Genomic DNA, 16,946 nt, shown 5'->3' with positions numbered 1-16,946 from the left:
CTAGAAGGCAGGAGGAGACAGGAAAGCTGGTAATAGGGAACCCAAAGTCAAGAAGGGAGAGCACTGATATGTCGTGGGGTTGTTAACCAATGTCATACAACTATGCATGTACTAATTGTTTAATGAGAAATTAGTTTGTTCTGTAAACCTTCATCTAAAGTACAATAAAAATAATAATAACAGAGCTAACCATGCTGTCATGGATTGAATTATGTCCCCCAAAAATATGTGTCAACTTGGTTAGGCCATGATTCCCAGTATTGTGTGGTTGTCCTTCATTTTGTGATTTTCCTGTGTGTTATAAACCATAATCTGCCTGTGGTTAAAAAGGATTAGGGTGGGATGTAACACCCTCGCTCAGGTCATATCCCTGATCCAATGTAAAGGGAACTTCCCTGGGGTGTGGCCTGCACCACCTTTTATCTTACAAGAGATAAAAGGAAAGGGAGGCAAGCAGAGAGTGGGGGACTTCATACCACCAAGAGGGTAATGACCAGAGCAGAGTGTGTCCTTTAGACCTGAGGTTCCTGCACTGAGAAGCTCCTTGACCAGAGGAAGATTGATGGCAAGGACCTTCCTCCAGAGCTGACAGAGAGAGAAAGCCTACTAGACTGCGAGAGAGTACATTCCTCTTTGTTAAAGCCATCCATTTGTGGTATTTCTGTTATAGCAGGACTAGATAATTAAGACACATGCTTACCTTTGGGGAAAAAAAAGCTTCTTTTAAAAACATCTGTATTTTTAATATATAGCCTTTTGAAAGTTAGGAATAAACTACTTTGGAATCTCTTAAAAGAATAAGAACATGACTAAATTTTCATCATATTTTTCTCCACATGTTGGATAAAAGATATTGAAAGAAAAAAATGAATTCAATTCTTCAATTGCTTTAGTTACATTTCAAGTGTTCAAAAGCCACATGTGACTAGTGGCTACCATATTGGAAAGTGCAGCCCTAAATCTAACTTCCAGCTTATAGAAAATAAAATGGATAACAGGCAAACAACTTAAATGACACCAAGAGACAACTCAGAAAGTGAGACACTTTACAAAGCAACTATCATTAAAAAAAAAAAAAACAGATGAAAGGGGGACACAAATCATCTTAGACTAAGATACTAAAGAGACATAACAACCAAATGCAGTGTTGGATCTTTGTTTGTAGACAAAAACAAAAGCTTGGGCAATTGGGGAAATTTCTTTGAACAACTGGAGAACTTTGAATATGGACTACATCCTAGATGATATTATGGAATTACTGTTAATTTTCTTAGGTGTTATGATGGCATCACGGTTGTGTAGGAGATAGCTTTATTTCTCTGAGGAATTATTCTAGTGGGAGAACAATTCTAGATATTCAATTTTAACCAAATATCAAAATTGAAAGCAGAAAAAATATTTTTGGACATGCAAGATCTCAAAATATTTATCATTTGTGCAGCCTTTTCCAGGAAGCCACTGGAGGATACATTCCTCCAACATGAGAGAGTAAGCCAAGAAAGAGGAAGAAGTGGAATTAAGGAAACATGTGGAATTCAGAACAGGAATGAGGTTACAGGAATTCCCAGGGAAATGGCTGGGATCAGTCTTAGAGCAACGATTATGTATTGGAGCAAAAGAAGAAGAGCTCCAGCAGAGACATCTCCAAGGAAAAAAACTCACATGTTGACTACAGGTTGTGTTTGACTAAACTGAGAAGAGTTTTATCACTCCATGGGAGAGCTCTGAGATATGAATTAATTATATATATATTTTTACACAGAGTGGTCTACCACCTGTTGTCAGTTTGTCGTACTGTGGCGGCAGCTGTGTTGCTATGATGCTGGAATCTATGCCACGAGAATTTCAAATACCAGCAGGGTCACTCATGGTGGACAGGTTTGAGTGGAGCTTCCACACTAAGACAGACTAGGAAGAAAGGCCTGGGGATCAGCTTCTGAAAATTAGCCAATGGAAACCTTATGGATCACAACAACACTGTCTGATTCGCTTGCTTTGGACATCTGTCTGGAGGGACCATCTCTAGAGGAGGAGATCATGTTTGGTGAAGTAGAGGGCCAGCAAGGGCGAGGTAGAACCTCAGTGAGATGGATCGGCACAACAGCTGCAACGATGGAGTTAAACATGCTGGCAATCACCAGGATGATGCAGGGCTGGGCGACATTTCATTCTGTGGTACGTAAAGTCATCATGAGTCAGAGTTGACTGGACAGCACCTAACAACAGCAACATACGGTGCTGTGTTAATAAACCACCTCTCTGAAGAAAAAAGAATTCTGTGGCATAAACAGTTCCACTAGAGCCAGTTTCAAGCTACCAATGTGAAGTCACTGAACACAGAGTCGACAGGAGAGGCCCACAATTGGCTCTCAAGAACCAGTAAGAGCTGGCTCCAACACACCACTGGCATGGACAATTAAGCAAATCGGAAAATTATTAACTCCCGGAAAAACAGCTAAAAAGATGTGTGATCATAGCACTGTGCATGGCTCAGCTGGCGATGCACACACTGACTCTGGCTTAACTTTAAAAAAAATGTAACCACAGTGAGAGGATGACGGGAGGGGAATGAACAGAAAAGGAGCTAATTTTCATTTTTGGTAGTAAAAGATCAATAGGTAATACCAAAAATTGAAAAATCAAGAAATAGCAGAATATGCATTTATTTAGAAATATGAGGGTAAGCAACCAGAAAAAAGAGCTAGAAGGAATGTTTAGAAAAGCTTAAAAAAAGACAAAATAGATATCAAGTAAATATTTTTAAAAAGTTAAAAAAAAAAAAGTAGGAAAAAAAACAGACTTAAGCAGTAAAACCAAAATCTGATCTTGTAAGAGCCCAGTAATCAAAAGTTATTAATGAGAAAGAAGACATTACATAATTGAAGATTATTTTCAAAGTTATAAAAAAGTGCTTTTTATTATGGGTGTCAAGAAGGCTTTCTTAAGACACAAGAGAAAAATTCGTAAAAGAAAACATTGACAGATTTAACGCCATAAAAAAATGTTAAAATGTTTGAAAAATGAAAGACTGTATAAACAAAGTTAACAAATAGGTGACGAACTAGAAAGTATTTGTTGTATATATATAATTATTAAAAGCTGCTATAAACTAGTAAGAAAATTATTTTACACATAAACCTGTTGCCATTGAGTAGATTGTGACTCATATCGACCCTATGGGACAGAGTAGAACTGAGCCCACAGGGCTTCCAAGGAGTGGCTGGTGGATGCAACAGGGGAGCTCTTAACCACTGCACTCCAGGGTTCCTATTTTACACATACACAACCAAACTTTTAAAGGCACAAAAGCTACACGATGTTAATCCTTAGAAAAAGAATGGTCAATGAACATTTGGAAGAATCTTCAATCATACTATATTAATTAGGCAAGTTTAAAACAATATGACACCATTTTTCACCCATCAGGTCAGCAAAGTGCAATGTTAAAAAGGGAAACGAGGAAACACACGCTCTCATAGATTGTTGATGGGGAATGAAAATCAGTAGTATTTTTGGAGCACAATTTAGCAATATGTATTAAATGTTTAAATATGCATACTCCTTTGCAGAAGTTATTCCATTTCCAAAAATCTATGCTGCAGAAATAAGTGAACATGTTTACAAGATATATGCATAAAGATGCTCACTGATGCATTTTCTTGAACTAGTGAAAAAACTGCAATTTTCTGTATGTCAGTCAGAAGGAAATCCTTCTGGTTACAAAGCAGTCATTAAGATGAATAAATCTATAGGTACTTACATAAAAAAAAGCAAATTAATGCAATGTCATTTGGATATGTGTGTATCACACATACACACATATGCAGGGGGACAGATGTGGAATAGAGAGGCTTTTACTATTTATTCTATATAGTCCAGTGTTGTTTTAATGATTACAGCAAATGTGTATTCATGTAATTTTTTTTATAATCTTTATTGCACTTTAAGTCAAAGTTTACAAATCAAGTCAGTCTCTCACACATAAACCCATATACACCTTGTTACACACTCCCAATTACTCTCCCCCTAATGAGACAGCCCGCTCTCTCCCTCTACTCTCTCTTTTCGTGTCCATTTCGCCAGCTTCTAACCCCCTCCACCCTCTCATCTCTCCTCCAGGCAGGAGATGCCAACATAGTCTCAAGTGTCCACCTGATCCAAGAAGCTCACTCCTTACCAGCATCCCTCTCCAACCCATTGTCCAGTCCAATCCATGTCTGAAGAGTTGGGTTCGGGAATGGCTCCTGTCCCGGGCCAACAGAAGGTCTGGAGGCCATGACCTCCGGGGTCCCTCCAGTCTCAGTCAGACCATCAAGTCTGGTCTTATGAGAATTTGGGGTCTGCATCCCACTGCTCTCCTGCTCCCTCAGGAGGTCTCTGTTGTGTTCCCTGTCAGGGCAGTCATCAGTTGTAGCGGGGCACCATCTAGTTCTGGTCTCAGGCTGATGTAGTCTGTGGTTCATGTGGCCCTTTCTGTCTCTTGGGCTCGTAATCGCCTTGTGTCCTTGGTGTTCTTCATTCTCCTTTGATCCAGGTGGGTTGAGACCAATTGATGCATCTTAGATGAGTGCTTGCTAGCGTTTAAGACCCCAGACGCCACTCTTCAAAGTGGGATGCAGAATGTTTTCTTAATAGACTTTATTATGCCAATTGACTTAGATGTCTCCTGAAACCATGGTCCTCAGACCCCTGCCCTGCTATGCTGGCCTTCGAAACATTCAGTTTATTCAGGAAACTTCTTTGCTTTTGGTTTAGTCTAGTTGTGCTGACCTCCCCTGTATTGTGTGCTGTCTTTCCCTTCACCTAAAGTAGTTCTTATCTACTATCTAATTAGTGAATACCCCTCTCCCGCCCTCCCTCCCTCCCCCCTCTCGTAACCACAAAAGAATGTTTCTTCTCAGTTTAAACTATTTCTCAAGTTCTTATAATAGTGGTCTTATACAATATTTTTCCTTTTGCAACTGACTAATTTCACTCAGCAAAATGCCTTCCAGGTTCCTCCATGTAATGAAATGTCTCAGATTCCTCACTGTTCTTTATCAATGCGTAGTTTTCCACTGTGTGAATACACCATAATTTATTTAGCCATTCATCCGTTGATGGTTACCTTGGTTGCTTCCAACTTCTTGCTATTGTAAACTGCGCTGCAGTAAACACGGGTGCGCATGTATCTGTTCGCGTAAAGGCTCTTATTTCTGTAGGATATATTCCAAGGAGTGGGATTGCTGGATCGTATGGTAGTTCTATTTCTAGCTTTTTAAGGAAGTGCCAAATCGATTTCCAAAGTGGTTATACCATTTGACATTCCTACCAGCAGTGTAGAAGAGTTCCAATCTCTCCACAGCCTCTCCAACATTTATTATTTTGTGTTTTTGGATTAATGCCAGCCTTGTTGGAGTAGGATGAAATCTCATTGTAGTTTTGATCTGCATTTCTCTAATGGCTAATGATCGTATAATTTTTAATTAAATTAAAAAAGGGGGAAAAAAGAAAAGAGTTTGGAAAAAGACATATCAAACTGCTAGTTGTGTTTACCTTGGGGGAGAAAAAAGGAGAGATTTTTTCTTTTTACTCTACAAATTGTTAAACAAAAATCAATTACCTGTTATTATGCAATTTTTGTGAAATTAAAAACATTTACATGTAAAGAAGTAACTCTTATAAAAATACTTCTCAAAGACAAATGAAATGGACCCCAAACTAAGCCCACTCGAGCAATTTTTCAAAGTCACATTAAAAAATTAAATAGTATGGCTTAATGCCATTCTACCTGGTACTGTTCCAGTTTTCCTTCCTTTAAAATATAATTAGGAATTACTTCAAAAGCATTCCTCATTCTTTTATTGACTAACCCCAGTGCCTTCCAGTCTATTACCACCTAAAATACTACTTTCCAGCCCAAGCTTTCAAAGCGTAAGAATTTGCCTAAGAATTACAGCTGAGAACTCAAACCTGGTAGGCTATCACCGGTGGGGTTACTTTTTCCCTATTCCCTAAAAATTGTATCAGTATGCAGTTTGTAACTGTCCAATTGCACCAAAAGATATTCATTAAAACAACTCACACATAAATAAGTCAAAAATTGTGTATTTTGTTCGGTTTGTAAAAAAAAAGGAAGGGCTAAATGAACATTAAAGTAGACCACTCCAGAGAGAAAGAAAAGGCTCGATGTAGTAATGGTCGTTAATATTAAATCTTTGCAGCCAGCATTCCTGAGCGTGATTAGAAGCAGCATGACTTTGCACAATGATGCGCTCTACTATTAAGCATTTCCCCAAAAGGAGACTTTGAAATATATAACGTTTAAACGTGAAATATAAGGGACACAAATGAAGGATATAAAGTAACGATCCGGACGTTTACCTTTGATTGGATAGAAAAATTTAAATCCTGACAAAAGAGTTGTTGCATTGTAGTTACTTTGACTGCTGGAAAACTAGCTTCACCCTATTTTACACCAGACCAGCATGCACGCACTCTCGATAAAAAAAAAACCTAGTCAAATTTCAGTGTTTATGTTTCCAGTTATGTCGCAGTCGTGGCTATTTAAATAATACTTTTTAGGGGGTGTATAACGTAGCACACTAACATTAAAAATGCATGTTGCTGACATATTTCTGTGTGAACACCAAAGTCCTTCTCACCACCCCCACCTTCCCCGCCTTCACTTCCCCATCCAGCCCTATACAGTGGGCGCAAACGTCCTGACGCGTGTTCCTTATCGAGTTGCTCCCTCCATTTTGTCCTCAAGTCTCCTTTAGGCGAACTGACCGGTGTTATTTTCAACCCACTAAATAAACTAAAGCTTTTTTTTACTCGGTTTTTAAATAAACTAAAAAAGGAAGGAGGTGGTGTGGGCGTGGGACCACAATTTATTGGTGGCAGGCGTTTGGGACTAAAAGGGGGATTGTGCTGGGTGGAGCTGCCGGTGGCACCCACAGCTCGCCCTCGGGCCGGAACGACAAAGGACACGTAGGGGACGAGGGCCGCCGAGGAAGTGCGGGGCAACTTCCGGCCCGGCAGACGGCATTGAGATGGTACGGCCCAGGCCGACCCCTGCTGCAGGGCCCGGCCCGGAGGACAAAGCAGCGGCGGCGCGCCCGCTCCCTTCGCCGCGGTCCCGCCCCTGAGCGCGCGCCCGACGCCCGTGCACGGGGGCACGAGAGCGCGCAGGCGACGGTTAGAAATGGCGGGTGGGACGGGAGTGTGCTGGGGCGGGAAGAGCAGTCTAGATGTGCCCCAGGGCTCTGTTCCGTCCCCGCCAAGAATCTGGGTGGCGGGGTTGTTTCATGAGCTCTCCTCCTACGCTCCTGGCCCTGCTGGCCGGGTACAGGGCTGAAAAGCCCCTCATGGGGAAAGTGTTCGCTTGAACAAAGGAGATGGCGGCCCCATAGGAAACGCTGCTTCTCAGTGGCGCAGCCACTGCGGAGAAGCAGAAACCTTCCCTAAAATGGCGGCCGCCGCGCGGGGGGCGGGGCGGAGGCGAGGCGGGCACCGCCCCGGCTGATTGTGTGAGCTGCGCGCCGAGATGCGGGAGAGGGTCGGCTCGAACGGTCAGGCGGGGACTTCCGCTCTGGGCGGTCCTCTGCAGTAGCCGGGAGGGGCCCGCGGCGCTGACTCGTCCCCATGGCCGCCGAACGGGAACCTGGCGAGCCCGGGAAGGGGAAGGTAACCCGGCGGGCGGTGGGCGTCCGAGGGGCGGTGGGACGAGGGGAGCCCAGGGCCCCAGCACCTCGCCTTGGGCGCGCGGGCATTTGGTGGGTGAAGAGCGGGGACGAGCTAGGCGACTTGTAGGGACAGCCTTTCACGAGCTAGGAGCACGTGTCATTTGTTTCTTTGGTCCCATCTTTGGGTTTGAAATTATCTCACACATCCCCTCCCCCCCATGTTTTAATCTAAATTCCCATGTCAGAATTGACCAGATTTGAGGAGGGACCGGTATTCCGTAAAGACATAACTGCAGGTCATCATTTGGCAAGAAAATTTTGCTGAGAAGGGCACTGCACTGTAATTTACTAGTAAAGGTTAACCCCCCACCCCCCCGCCCCCATAACCAAATCCGTTGCCGTGGAGCGGATTCCGACTTAGAGCTACTCTATAGGACAGGGGTAGAACTGCCCCATAGTTTCCAAGGAGCGCCTGATGGATTCGAACTACAGACCTTTTGGTCTTAACCACCAGGGTTTCGTAAAGATTAATAGTAAAGGTAAAGGGAGTAAAAAGCGGAGGTGCCTCGTCTATCATGTGTTCTTCACAGCACTTTGAAGGGCTCAATACTGGGGAATGAAAACTTGAAAATATCCAGAGCAGGAGGATCCCATGAAAGGACTGAGATTTTTCCATTAACCTTGCTTTCTCTCCACCGAGTATGCAATATTGTATGTGATTCACTGGTATCCTTGAGTTAGTGCTCTCTTCTCGGTCCACCTTCCACAGCTGTCAGTGTGTTCTTTCCAACTTGTAAACTGGATTTCACCCCCCTGTGGTGAAATCCAGTGGTAACAGTCCGTTGCTTTCAGGATAAAACCCAAATTCCTGGGTCTTTTACATAAAGCCCTGCATCTAGCCGGTGTCTGGCTCTCATGTTTTCCTCTGCAGGACACTAAACCCAAACCAGGTTCATTTAAGCGTTCTGAGTGTGGTTTAATCGATTGAGAATCAGAAATATATAATGTGGGAAAAAAATGATCAGTATTGACTTGTATAATTGATCCATTAGTAATATTATAGTCAGTGACTTAACGGCTGTACAAGCCTTAAAACTGGGTACTGCCAGATTTGTGGGACAAGGCTAAAGACAAGTTGCTGATGAAGTAACAGTACCTATCAAATCTAGCCAGAGATTATAATAAAATTAAAGGTCGCTATGAGTCGGAATCGACTCGACAGCACTGGGTTTGGTTTGGTTTTTGCTTTTGTGACTGAATTGAGTCCAAGGTAATGTCAAAAAAAAAGCCTACAGTTTTTTAAAATAAAATGAGCCATCCTTTCAGTACCATATAGGGAAAAGGATTATTTGATTATTGGAATTGCAAACTTAAGTTAAAATGGGAAAGTTACAAGTTACCTTGTAAAACTTGCCCTTAAAAACAGTTGTCTTTCTTCTGCCCTCATTCTGTACTCTTCAAGAAATTTAAAAATTAAATTCAGTACACACCTACCAGGTTCAAAGCCCTGGTTAAGACCTTGAGGCAGTAACTATATAAGCATGAGAGGAATGGTGAGAGCAATGTTCTAGAGAACAAGGGGATAAAACAGGATACAAAATGAAGTGAAAAGAAGACAGGCATAGGGCTTTCATAGCATGGTAAAAAACCAAACTCATTGCCATCAATTCTGACTCATAGCACTCATAGCATGGTTAAGTAGTACCTGTATTATTGAGTATAACTTGAGGCCATAAGGAGGTTTAAAAATGGTATCATTTGACAGGCATTTTTAAAAGTTGAAATCAACATCATTTAAGAGATGCAGATGGTGGCTTTGGCTTGGTAGTATCTGCAGAGAGAGAGTTTGACAAGACATGGTTTGGTTCAGGATATACTTTGAGAGTAGAATCTTCCAGACATGGGTTTGATAAAGGAAAAGAAATCAAGGATAACTCCTAAGTTTTTGGCTTGCAAATTGGTTGAGGCCATCAAGAGGCAAATTTGTAGGTGAAAAATAATTCTGATTTGGAAATACTAAGTTTGAAATGCTTGTTATCCATTTAAGAAGTATCAGTAGGCAGATGAGAGACAGAAGCTTGGGGAAGATCAGGGTTTGGTATATAAATTTCAGAGCCACCTTAGGAATGGTATTTAATTGAAAGACTTGAGACACCTAGAAACACTGTAGATCCCATGGGCAGCACGTCAACATTTAGAGTTGCAGAGACAGCAATAGAGGAGCCAGGAATGGCCAGCGGGATACAAGGAACTCAGGATGCATTGTTGTATCAGAAGCCAAGTAAACAAAGTATTACAAAAACAACTGATCTGTGTCAAATGTGCTGAGATGTAGAGTAAGATGGGTTTTACAAAATGAGTGTCTTTTAGAGACCCTGATGGAGCAGTTTCAGTGGACTGCAGAAAATAAATGCCTCATCGAAATGAGTTAACAAGAGAATAGGAGGTAAGTAGAGAAGTACACAACTAAGGAGTTTAGTTGTGAAAGGGCACAGGAAAATGGGGTGGTAGTTGTAGGAGGCCAGGGTGGGGTCAAGAGGATTTTTGTTAGTATGCTGAAGGTTATTATAATAGAAGAAAAACATATAAACAAAAGGGATAATTGCAAAAGCAGAGTCCTTGAGTAGGCAAGAGGGGGTGGAATCCAGTGCTCAAGTGGTGGAATTAATTTTACATAGGAACAGGGCCAGTTCATCCTTTTCAACGAGAGAAAAGAGCATTATGGGCACAATGCAGATTTGACAGTAGAAAATAAAGTGGCTCTAGTTTCAGCTGATCTATTTCCTGTAAATTATTAAATTGCCATTCTAGTTTTGAAATCTGAGCTGTCCCAGAGCTTTGTTCTATCAAGGTGAGCAGATACAGCTACTTTTCTAAACCTAAGGTTTAAAAATAATAATCTACCCGCCCCCCCCCCAAAAGCCAACAAATTTCTTAGTTTAAGGGCTTAAATTTGTTAATGGCAAAAGTAAATTCTACACTTTTAAAAACATTACAGGCCACTTAAGAGAATATTAGAGAAAGGTTAAATGCATAAACAGAACTACTTCAAATGGACTTATGGCTGGAACCCTTACTAATTTCAGTTTCTGATAATTTTACGGTTCAGAACCAAAACAAAAACCAAACCCAGGGCCGTCGAGTGCTTTCTAAAAAGCACATTGCTAAAGACTTGTTATAGTATTCCACATTTGCTTTTAAGTTATCAGTGCCTAAAATCCAAATGAAATGTTCCAGGAGGCTGAGAATTCAAAGGAGGAAATTGTGGTCTTAAAATACCTAGTATTTATATACTGACTTAATGCTGGTACTCCAGGTGTAGGACCTTTATCAAAGGATTCCTCCCTGAGTAAGGAGCCCTGGTCAGGCACATTCAGCTGCTAACCAAAAGGCTGGCAGTTTGAACCCACCAGCACTTCACAGAGAAAAGGTCTGACAAACTGAGCCTGTGAAGATGAGTCTAGAAACCCTGTGGGGCAGTTCTGTCATATAGGGTCACTATGAGCCGAATCTATTTGACAGCACACAACTACCACCTCTCTGAGTCTTGGTTTTTCATCTATAAATGTTGCAGTTTGGTGTAGTGGAAATAACATAGGCTTTAGGGGTCAGACTGACTTCCACTTGCATCACAGCTCTGGCAAAACTTTAAGAGTGAAACCTGTGATTGCCAGGACTTAACACGACCGTCTTATATCTGGGTCTCAGAAGTTTTCCACCTTTAGTCTTACCACTTTTCTATCACTTGTTTTAGTGTAAAGTGTTTCCACCTTACATCGGTTTTACTTTATTAGTCTTAAATTCCCAGAGTCTACCTGGTTTAGAGATAGTCTCTCAAAGAGCTGAAAATTTAAAATAAGAGCTGTATCAAGAGCCTAGGACATAGCACCCTGCCAGCTCTAATTATGAGATAAATCGACCAGACCAGGGTTTCTGAGCCACGGTTCTGTTGACATTTTGGTATGCATGGGTTGGATGTTTACCAGTCTCCCTGGTCTATCCACCATCTTGGTTTTATACAAGGTATTTTACATGAGGAGCCCTGGTGGTGCAATGGTTAAGAGCTCAGGATGCTAAGCGCTCTTTGGAAACCCTACGGGGCAGAGTTCTATCCTGTCCAGTAGGGTTGCTGAGTCTGAATCGATTCAACCACAACGGGTTTGGTTTTAAAAGAGTCATTTCTATAGGATATTATCTTTAAAATATGCTCAAATTATTTTCCATTATTTGCAAATTTACCTTTTCTTTTTTATACTTTTCTAGACATTCTCTGAAGCATTGTTACCCTAATTTAACAAATTCAACAGTTTAAAAAAAACAGCTGGAGCACTGTAAACAGATCCCATGGCACATCCCAGATCTGAGCTCCACAGCTTAAGTCTTTCTAAAAAACCTCAAAATAACTCAGATTTTGGTACCACTATTTCAGAGGATATCTAGCAAGGATATTTTCAGCATTATGTTAATAGATCCCTTATACTGGGGCTGATGGCATTTACCAGCATTTGTCCAAGTGTTTGCAGATGTGTTCAGGGTTACTGTTTTATACCCATGACACAGCCCTAAAAAGCCTCATTGCTCTTTGGTGGGTGTGCAGTGCTTAGTATGCGGTGTCCAACCCATGTAGCCCTGTGACCACGAGAAATTCAGTGGCTTTTTATCCTTAGAACCTCTGCCCAACTGTGACAAACCATCAAAGTGTACTATCCCTCTGGTAGAAGCTGCCTGCTTCAAAAATCTGGTAAAACTAGTACTAAATACCATCACCACCATTCTCTGGCCCCAGCACCCACACCCCCTTGGGAAATAGGCTGGTTTAGAGGTAATGACATTATTCTTGGAATGGCAGGGTCCAGCATTCCCTATTAACCACATTCCCATGGGCTTTTAAACTGATAGGATGAGAGAGTCTTAATAAAAACCCTAGAATATTTAAATCTCCCGACACCTTGGGATGTTTACTGCAGAGCTTTTAATATTCAGTCTGTAAGTTTAATTCTATGTTAGGTGTGGGGGGAAGGGTTTAGGGGGAAAGCGGAATAAGAGAAGAATCCAACATTGTATATATATACTTCGTTTTTATTATGAACCAGATCACGTTTTTAGCAGATGCTTAAACCAAAAAATATAGAGAAAATACAATTAAGAATTTATCTCCATATTTAAACCTTAATCTTAGTTTTCACTGTGTATATACACACACACACACCTACCCATTACCATCAAGTAGATTCTGACTCATAGCAACCCTATAGAACAGAGTAGAACTGCCTATACCCTAGGGTTTCTGAGGAGTGGCTGGTGGATTCGAACTGTTGACCTTTTGGTTAGCAGCTGAGCCCTTAACCAGTGCGCCACTAGTGGCTTACTTTTAAAAAAGTAAACTAAAATCTGTAAATGGGCAAGCGGGCCTTCTTTTAAAATATTACTGAAAATGTATTTATAGAAATGCTACAGTGAAATGTGTGGTTTTTAATTTAAAGTAATAATTTTAAACATCTGCCCGGCCCTTTCAAAAGCCCTCAAGCATAGGGTTAGGGTGACAGACATCAGTTCAATCTGTTAGACTTAAAGGTGACATTTTTCTTTTCCTAGAAAACAGGTCAAAATGTCCAGTGAACGTTACAAAAATAAGGGGGAACAAAATCTGTTCATAAAAACAATCACTTTCACACTTCATCTTAGAGATGGAGACCAGGGATAAAAATGACGTACAGGGTATCAAAGCTGCTAACTAGTGGCAGACCTGCAACAAAATCCAGCTCTCTGGATTCCGTTTTTTCCCACACCTAGGCTTACCATGTAGTGTGCACTAAGAATCAAATATGGCCACACTATCACAAGCAAGGAAACTCCAACCAGAATATACTGCCCATGTTTATCTTAATCATGAAATATTTATTCTTAAAACCACAAGTGAAGCTCACCGTAAGCTAATACCAATAAAACCTGAAAATAAAATTGCTATTCAAATGGCACTGTATTAAACAGCTGGATAAACCTGAATGTTGTAACATGGTTAGACTGATCACTTCCCAGTTATGCTTCCAATATCGGAATGATTTCAGTGACAACTAAATTCCCAAATAAACTGCTACAGATGTTTGAACAGCTCGTCAGATAATTTATATTCCTATGCCCAAATCAGATTAGTAAATCATGGTGTAATACAAGTTACCTCTTGTATTGGTTTTTTTTGGGATTTAGATTTACTGAAACGATGACCACGTAGCATATAACACAAGGACCGGGGTTTGTATTGTGAGCTTTGCCAAACTGCCCTGAAATACTTTCTTGTTCAATCTAGGTTTTTTATCTTATCCCAGCCCTTTAAGCTCCTAGGAATTTTAGACGTCGAAAACATTCCCTGTGCACGGGATTCAGTATTATATGGTTCATTTGGATCTATTGTGGCTGGCCTTGGACATTTTTTATTAACTAGTGAGTATCTGCGTTTATTTTTGTGTTAACGTATTTTTCTAGATGGAGCAATTATAATTATGATGGTTATGCTTATCTGACAGGTAGAACTAGAAGATCATGTGATGTTGGAGTAGGTGGGTTTATTTTGGTGACTTTAGGATGCTGGTATGTATGCTAAGTATTCAGGTAAACCCCATGATTATCTAATTTCAAAACACAAGGTTTTTTCAGAGCACTCTACTTGGGGGTATTTTATCATAAAAAAAAAAAAAAAAAAAGGACATCTTAAATGTAAACAGATTTTTTTTCCTATCATTTACTGAATAATCTGAATAGATGGCCTGTTCATTTGGAAGCGTTACTCGTTCTTTGCCCTTCTCTCATATGCGGCATCGACAGACAATGCTACTTTAAGGAATGTGTATATGACAGCATAGATGAATCAATTTTCTTGAGCAAAATCAGACAGACCCAAAAAGAGCATATACTTACTATGTACTATGTGATTCCAAGTTAAACACTAAGCCTAAGTGATTAGTAATTTAGTGGCTGCTTGGTGGTATAGGAAGGGGAGACAGTTACTAAAAAGAAAGGATGAGAAGGAAACCTTCTGGAGTAAAGGATGTAGTCCGGAGTAAAGGATGTAGTCCTTATCTTGATTTTGTCTTGGTTACAAAGGCATAACACAGGTATCAAAATTTACATTATACACTTAAAAATCCTCATTTTATGTAAAACCTGATCACAAGTATTAATGACATCAAACCACCCAAATTAGCATGTTTGTATTTGTAGTCTCAGGGTAGTCATGTGTAAGCATTCTGTAATTTGTGATTATAAAAAGCAATTAAATTTCATAAATTGATTTCTATGGGATTCTTATATTTATAATTTATATTCTTTTCTTAAAGGTTCCATTGTAGGTATAATTATGCAAAGCTGAGAATCCAGGAAAGAATTGCCAGAGAAGGAATTAAGAGTAAGATTTTATATGAAAGCACCCACCTTGATCCTGAAAGAAAACAAACTGACCGCAACAGCAGCAATTGAGCAGTGTTGGGCAGAAGAAACCAAAATACAACTCATTGAAATGAGCATGCACAAAGCTGAGATCAACTACACAAAACATTTTATGTACAATAAGAAAGCTTTTCAATCAAGTAAATAAAGCACGTGTAAGTTGTCTTTTTTATACACACATACATATAGAAACCTGCAAACTCTTGCCCAGTGTCTACTGCCAGTCTAACATTGTGCTACACACAGTGGACTTTTCACACTTCAAATCTTACTGCTGCACCCTTTTCAAAATGAGCCAACACTCCCCTGGTTTCTAAAACTAATGCTAGTTTAACACATAAAATGAATGGATTTTATGTGACTTAGACCTCCCCTTCCAAGGCAAGAGAGTAAGTTATTTTCATTTTTGGTTTTAATGTCAACATTACAAGATCTTTTAAATATAAGAACAAGCTAGATGCCTTCCTGAAGAGTGCTAATAAAATCTAAATTAAGAAAAAAAGACACCAGTCAACAGGATTGTGAACTTTATTATTGATCCTATTACTCTGAAATATCAAGGTGGAAAAAAAAAAAAAAGCAAAACACAACAGGGAAGAGATGTCTTGTAACTGAAAGAAACGTGGGGCTGGTTCCAGTCCAGCGCAGAAGAGGGGTAGCATTTCCTCTCCTGCATCCCCCTCTTGTGGCTGTCATTTGGAGGGTTAGGGTGTATAGGCTGTGTGATTTACAAAATGCTGTTAACTACTAGGGAATGACGCTGTCAAACATAGTTGCTCTAAGAGATAAAATTGTTACTGATTTTTTAAGTCACCAAAGGAAGGGCATAGACATTAATTAGGAAGGGTATTAGAAAGGAAAAATGGGCAAAATCATCTGCCCATTCTAACTGGTACAAACCTTATTCAAACTGATCATTGCCCAAATATATTAAAACTTCCTATATGACTCATTCTTGTTTTAAGAGGCAGCACTGCAGTAGTAGTAAAATGAGTGCTAAAAATCTGCTATTTAACAAGCTGTGTGGACAGGCCACTTGTTTCAGTTTAGGAACATTTATCATGTAAAATCGGGCAACTGGCTTTTAAGGGCCCTTCCAGCTCTAACATATGACGATCATTATCTTACCCAGAACGAGAGAAATCTCTTAGCTGGTAAAATTTCCAAGGCCTTCAATAACAAGTTTAGTTCAGTTTCTCAGCAGAATGACTGTATAAACCGGAGACCTAAATAAAAACAAAATTTTAACATATTTAATTGCTCAGATTATTTTAAAACTTGTTTTTAAATATTAATACTTTAAATTTTCTTCAACAATTTATAAATCTTGCAAATTGGTCTTGATGCTTCCACCTCCAATCTCTTCAATCTATTTCCCCTCTGCCAACCAAGTTCAAGGCCAGTCTTCGTGAAGGTATGCCAAGCCTCTATCTTAACCACACCTCTGGCCACCATGACTTTTATACCTTAACCCATGCCTCTGGTAGATTTTTCATCACTCCACTTAGAATGCCCTTCGTATCTCCTCTCTATAGCTTTCCATTCTCTTGGTCACTATCCTCTGGATTAATCACTCTCTCATTTAAGATACTCGTAACTACTTTGTGTTTTGTGTTGGCACTTTTTATTCACTGTTGCCATGTGTTTTACAAGTAAAGCCCAAGTTCCTTGTGGCAGGGACCTTGTCCATTTTTACCTTTGCATTCCCAACCAAGTGTCTGAGACAAAGGGTTTGTTTAACTGAATTATTAAATGTCCATTAATGAGCTGAGAGTCCAGGTTTCCCGGTAATCCAAATTTCCATCATACTTTTCAAACTTGAAACTTAAAGAATAA

At 40.2% G+C, this 16,946-nt stretch overlaps 1 protein-coding gene across 1 annotated transcript; it reads left to right on the top strand.

Moving 5' to 3' along the window:
- The first annotated feature begins 7,185 nt into the window (after positions 1–7,185).
- LOC126067020 (cytochrome c oxidase assembly protein COX20, mitochondrial) lies at positions 7,186–15,519 on the top strand. The gene is made up of 4 exons (XM_049868590.1): positions 7,186–7,668; positions 13,994–14,108; positions 14,192–14,255; positions 15,002–15,519. Exons 1-4 carry the CDS (start codon positions 7,627–7,629, stop codon positions 15,138–15,140), a joined length of 360 nt encoding a protein of 119 aa, XP_049724547.1. The 5' UTR covers positions 7,186–7,626; the 3' UTR covers positions 15,141–15,519.
- The last annotated feature ends 1,427 nt before the right edge of the window (positions 15,520–16,946 follow it).

Source organism: Elephas maximus, chromosome 24 (assembly GCF_024166365.1).
Source record: "Elephas maximus indicus isolate mEleMax1 chromosome 24, mEleMax1 primary haplotype, whole genome shotgun sequence".
In the NCBI taxonomy this organism is placed as follows: Eukaryota; Metazoa; Chordata; class Mammalia; order Proboscidea; family Elephantidae; genus Elephas; species Elephas maximus.
This window is presented reverse-complemented; position numbering and strand designations above follow the sequence as displayed.